The sequence below is a fragment of the Myotis lucifugus genome, unplaced genomic scaffold (assembly GCF_000147115.1).
Source record: "Myotis lucifugus unplaced genomic scaffold, Myoluc2.0 scaffold_4, whole genome shotgun sequence".
Classification (NCBI taxonomy): Eukaryota; Metazoa; Chordata; class Mammalia; order Chiroptera; family Vespertilionidae; genus Myotis; species Myotis lucifugus.
This window is the reverse complement of record NW_005871052.1, coordinates 10,902,889-10,908,945: the sequence shown is the minus strand read 5'-3', so window position 1 is coordinate 10,908,945 and position 6,057 is coordinate 10,902,889. Positions and strand designations below refer to the sequence as shown.

At 37.4% G+C, this 6,057-nt stretch overlaps 1 protein-coding gene across 4 annotated transcripts in view; it reads left to right on the top strand.

Annotated features, from left to right (window-relative positions):
- The window catches only part of CHIC1 (cysteine rich hydrophobic domain 1), a 99,985-nt gene that overhangs the window by 76,783 nt on the left and 17,145 nt on the right, over positions 1-6,057 (top strand). For all 4 annotated transcript variants that reach the window (XM_023763810.1, XM_023763801.1, XM_006082854.3 and 1 more), the window contains one exon: positions 4,838-4,993. In XM_023763810.1, coding sequence (XP_023619578.1) covers positions 4,838-4,993 — 156 coding nt within the window. The remainder of the gene's footprint in view (positions 1-4,837; positions 4,994-6,057) is intronic.

Genomic DNA, 6,057 nt, shown 5'->3' with positions numbered 1-6,057 from the left:
AGGTGGGTGGAAAAGTGAAGGGAAATGTAATCGATAATAGTGTGATAACTTTGCATGGTGACAGATGGTTACTAGACTTAATGTGGTTGGTGATCACATTGTAAAATATATGAATGTCGAATCGCTATGTTGTACACCTGAAACTAATATAATATTGTATGCCAACTATACTTAAAATTTTAAATATCCTAATACTCATTTTTAGTAACATGAGAATTCTAGTTTTTAATTTGCCCATGGTAAAAGAGTATAAATTGAGACTAGCATGTGTTAAAAGTGGAAAGTATTGGTGAGGAAGAAGGAAAATTGCCACATTTTAGAAATGGTTTTATTAATTCATTTCCAGAAGCAAGTAATGAAAGACAAATTTTATATACCTTAAATTAAATTTTACTTTTTTAAACATATATTTTATTGATTTCAGAGAGAAATGGAGAGAGATAAAAAAAAATCCATGATGAGAGAGAATCATCAATCAACTGCCTCCTTCATGCCCCACATTGAGGATCGAGCCTGAAAACTGGGCATGTGCCATGACCGGGAATCGAACTGTGACCTCCTGGTTCATAGGTCAATGCTCAACCACTGAGCCACACCAGCTGGACGGGCTAAAATTTTACTTTTTAAATAAAAATTTAAATTATAAGCCCTTAAATTTTAAATGGAAATGAGGCAGGATAGTAAGAAGTTAGAAAAATTATTTGGCAAGCAGAATGGGGAAACTGAGACAGCTGATTCAAGCTGGCCTCGTCCAGCACCCTGACTCACCTGCCTCCTTCTCCCTTGCACATCCACTCCCTTAAGCATTAAGCCCTCAGGACAATGAGGTCCTGATCAGCATCAAATAATCTTAGGTAAAAGCATCTGGTCTGTTGACCACAGAGACAGGGTTATGGTCATACTAGAGATAACATCTAGGCCTCAGTTGTGTTTCAACTCCAGGCCCAGCAAAACAGCAAAAACAAATGAAGCAATGACATGGCTGACATCAGGACTAGATGCAATAACTAATGACTCCCTGCCATGGTGCCAACCAATCAGTAGATACCATAGCCCTGAAAGAACATACCTGGAAAGCTGGTGGATATTCTATTGAGATCCTCCCCTGAGACCTCCCCTAAAATTCCCACCTTTAGAAAACAGATAAAAACCCTTAAGACAGGACCCAGTGCATGTTCTCTCTCTAAAACACTCCTTCACTTTCTTCAGGGTTGTATCTTTCCTTTATTTCTCCTGAACTGTAAGGGTCCCCATGAGACTTAAAACCAGGGGAGCAGCAGGCAGTGGCAGCTTATCCCTGGCTAATCACCTGAACCTGTCTCCAAGGGCCCTCTTTTGCCTCTGTAACTTGTTTTCTGAGTCCATGTATCCCAACTGACTCACTTCTTCTACCTCTGTGACTTTTTTTCTAAAAGAACAAGACAATTCTCCGAGCAGCCCACTTGAATCTTCTCCTCAAGTGTACTTTCACTTTGTATACTAAACTAGAGGCCCGATGCACTAAATTTATGCATGGGGGGTCCCTCAGCCTGGCCTGCACCCTCTCCAATCCGGGACCCCTCAGAGGATGTCTGACTGCATGGGATCAGGCCTAAACCGGCAGTCGGACATCCCTCTTGCAAGCCAGGACCGCTGGCTCCTATCCACTCACCTGCCTGCCTGCCTGATCGCCGCTAACCACTCTACCTGCCTGCCTGATCACCCTCTAACTGGTCCCTTGCCAGCCTGGTCTCACCTGATCTCACCCCTAACTGCTTGCTCCTGGCGCCCCTAACTGCTTGGTCCCCCACAAAGGCCCCTACTGCTTGCTCCCCTGAGCCAGCCTGATCGTTCCTGATCTCGCCCCTGCTTGCTCCCAGGGCCCCTAACTGCTTGCTCCCCTGCTGGCCTGATCACCCCTAACCACCTCTGCCTCAGTCCTCACCACAGTGGCTTTGTGAGGGAGGAAGTCAGACGTCCAGAAGATGTCTGGTCATCCAGTCTAATTAGCATATCACCTTTTTATTAGTATAGATAAACTCTCTTGTGCTAGAATTTTTGGCTCAGAATTCTTTCTTTGCCAAACTCAAGAACCGAGAGCCAACATTGCCGATAACATAATGATTTAATAATTGTACGATTTACATTTTATAACAAAATTCATCACTATAAAAATGTGTTCATATTTCTGGATACACAGTTTTAGAGAACAGATAGTAATATTATGTTACAGATTAGAAATAAATATATCAATATATTTTTTGTTATTTAACTTCTATTTGGTTTCTCAGGCATTCACTAGGGGAAAAAAGAAGTTGAATATCACTGTTTGAGAGGTAAATCTTAGGATAGCAACTTGGTACCTTGTTTTTAAAAAGAACATCTTTTAGGAACATCTTGCTTCCTGGCATGCCATCAGTTTGGTTCAAATAAATGTAAATTCTTGGCCCCCTTCCTCCAAAATAAATACAAATAAAAAAATGTAAATTCTTATAAAAATTGCTTTAAAATAAAATAAAAAGGATATCTTTTTTGCTCTGAAGAATTTAAGTACTGACGAGCATTGAATTTGACTTTAAAATGTAGCAGATTATCCTTTTGTTTATAATTAAATGTGTTGCAAAGCTGTTTGGGTGAAACTTCATGCAAAATCTCCAAATCTAGCCATAGATATGATTCACTGTCTTCCTTTTTCAAAGCATTACAGTCAGAAGGTTCTTTCTAATGTATAATTTCCATTTCCTGTGAGGTTATAAAACAAGACTATTATTCTCATTTTATATATCAGGGAAACTAAAACTCAGAAAAATTAAATGGATTTGCCTAGGATTTGTTATAGCCAATAAGTTACTAGAATTCAGATCTTGATTTATTGTCTAATGTGTTTAGCCTGCTAGTGTTTATATTTTCAGTTATAATTTATGGTTCTCTCAGTTTAATTTCATATTTACCTTGAAAATTTAGTCATTTAATTGTAATTCTTTTTACTCATTGCCAACCATCTGATGGAGAACAAAATTAGTTTACTTTCCTCATGTTAATACAGTTTTGAGCCTCACAATTTCACAACTGTTGTTAGTTAATATATTTGGAAGAAAAATGACATGAATGATTCTAATAAAACTAATATAATTACTTAATGTTTTAATCATGAGGTGCTGAGTTCTGTGATCATGTATCTTTCTAACATCTGCTAATAGGTATATATTTTTAGTGTTGATTAAAAGACAAAAATGTAATTCATTGATTCCTCTAGTTTAATTTTTACTTAGAAGAATTGTAAAGGTTCATATTTTGATAGCAGACATGCTAATTGGGATTTTATTTTACAGCAGCTTCTTTTTCCTAACATTTTCATAAGTGTTACTTGCATAGCCAGGTGCTAGATTTTCCCCCCATAGATATTAGCCTGCCAGCTTTCTAAATCAAAGGGAATAATTTTTGATTCAGAAATATGATTTCACTGAAATCAAACCATATTTAGTATACTTTTGAATTGTATAACCCCAAGCAGAATTTTCAATATAAATCTAATTATGCTTCTCATGCCTTTGAACTGACTTTGTTATGGTTTACAAAGAAACACAAGCAGCCACTTCCAGGAATGGAGGTAGTGATTACAAATATTAAATTTGTATAATGACTTTCCAACTTTCAAAATTTACAGCAATCATGAGTCCATTTTATGCTGAATACTAAGACCAGTTCTTGAGTGTATTCACCTCATAGTCTTTTGTAAATGTAGCTTTTACTTACAAATAATGGAAATAATGGCAAGCGTTAAAATTCTGTTGCAAATTTGCCAGGAAGGAAAGGTTTGACAGTTGTCTTTTTTTAAAATACATTTTTATTGATTTCAGAGAGGAAGGAAGAGGGAGAAAGGGATAGAAACATCAATGATGAGAGAGAATCATAGATTGGCTGCCTCCTGCACACCCCACACTGGGGATCGAGCCCGCAAGCTGGGTATGTGCTCTGACAGGGAATCAAACCATGACCTCCTGGTTCATAGGTTGACACTCAACCACTGAGCCACGCCAGCTGGGGGACAGTTGTCTTTTGTAAAAGTCATCCAAGCCTGGCCAGTGCTGCTCAGTGGTTAGGTGTCGATCCCTGCACCAAGAGGTTGCTGGCTCAATCCCCAGTAAGGGGGCATGCAGTAGGCAGTTGATCAAGGTTTCTATCTCTCCCTCCCTTCCTCTTTCTCTAAAAATCAATACAAATATTTTAATAAATAAATAAAAGTAAAAGTAATCCAGGAATATTGCCAAAGTCTAATTTTAATTTCATTTCCTCTGGTAGTATATAGATTCATATTATTCTTCTAATCTTACTCAACTTCTGGTCAGAGTGACTGGAAACTATAAATAATATTGCCTTAATATTGAGAGTATTTGGTAAGATGACTGCTTGATGGTTATTCTTTACCACCAATTTTATTGTTGTCATTTTTTTGTTGGTAATATGAGAAGGTTGTTTTTAAACATCAGGATGAATTCTGTGAACATGAAATTATATATTTTTTCTTTCTAATGTCATCTAGGAATATGTAATATGTATTTATTGGGGAAAGTAAGGAGAGGGAGAGAGAAACATCAATGATAAGAGAGAATCATTGATCAGCTGGCTCCTGTACACCCCACACCGGGGATTGAGCCCGCAACCCAAGCATATGCCCTGACTGGGAATGAATATGACCTCCTGGTTCATAGGTTGAAGTTCAACCACTGAGCCATGCCACAAGGGAGGAAATATATTTCCTTAAAGTACTTGTAATAAGACAAACATTTTCTTTATGTTTAGAGATAAATAGTGGAAAGTTGCCCACAAACTGTTAAAGATTATGCTCTTGTTGTAGGTGGCCCCAGAAGAATTTAAGACCAGCATTGGCCGTGTGAATGGGTGTTTGAAAAAGGCTCTCCCAGTCAATGTGAAATGGCTGCTGTGTGGTTGTCTCTGCTGTTGTTGTACTCTGGGTTGCAGCCTGTGGCCTGTTATTTGTCTCAACAAAAGAGTGAGTAACCATTTTATTTTATAATAATGCTAAGAACTAATATTTTTAAACACTATGTGCCACGTATGTTGCATGGTTTATTTAATTCTCATAACAATGCTATCCTCATTCCAGAGATAAACTCAGGGACAGAGAGATTAAATCATTTGTCCAGCCTTTATCAATACTTTATCACTTAATATGAATTCCATCATTTGAAATAATGCAATGTTAATGGAGTACTTAAGTAAATATCAATGTAACTAGGCTACTTACTCTTTTTACAAAACTCAAAGCTGTGATTTAAAGTGTATGCAACCTACATCTATATGGGAGAGATTCTTCTGATTTGAAGAAAGGCAGAAGTGAGAACAAACTACAAAGTTTGTGGGGGGCCAGAATCCTGCTTAGTTTGAAACAGGTTGAAACAGCATTCTAACATGACATTACTAGTTATATCACAAATTTAAGTCTACTATCTTAATATCATCTTCTTTAACATTTTATTATAGTCTTTGAATGCTTCCCCCCCCCACCCTCCACCCCTCCCCTGCCACAGTAGGAAGATATCTTTAAACTTTTTAATTTATGCCAGTGAGGAAAATTAATTCATTTTACCTAAATTTCTTTTTCCTGTACCACATTGATGATTTTATTTAAACTTTTAAATAATATGTAACCTGCTGAACCACATCCAAAAATCACAGAATCTTGCGGGAATATAATTAGTGGTGCAGTTGTTTCATAAAAGGCCAACAAATTCTGAAGAAGTAATTGTCTATTCCTTTCCATCTTCCTCCTGCCCTCCTTAATGTTGTATTTATTTATTTATTTATTTATTCATTTATTTATTTATTTATTTATTTATTTATTTATTTATTTTAATCCTTACCTGAGGATATTTTTCCCATTGATTTTTAGGGAAAGTGGGAGGGAGGGTGAGAGGGAGGGAGAGAGAGAGAGAAACATTGATGTGAGACAGAGACACACATCGACTGGTTGCCTCCCACACACGTCCTGACTGGGCAGAGGATCCAACCTGCAACCTAGGTATTTGCCCTTGACTGGGAATCAAACTGGAGACC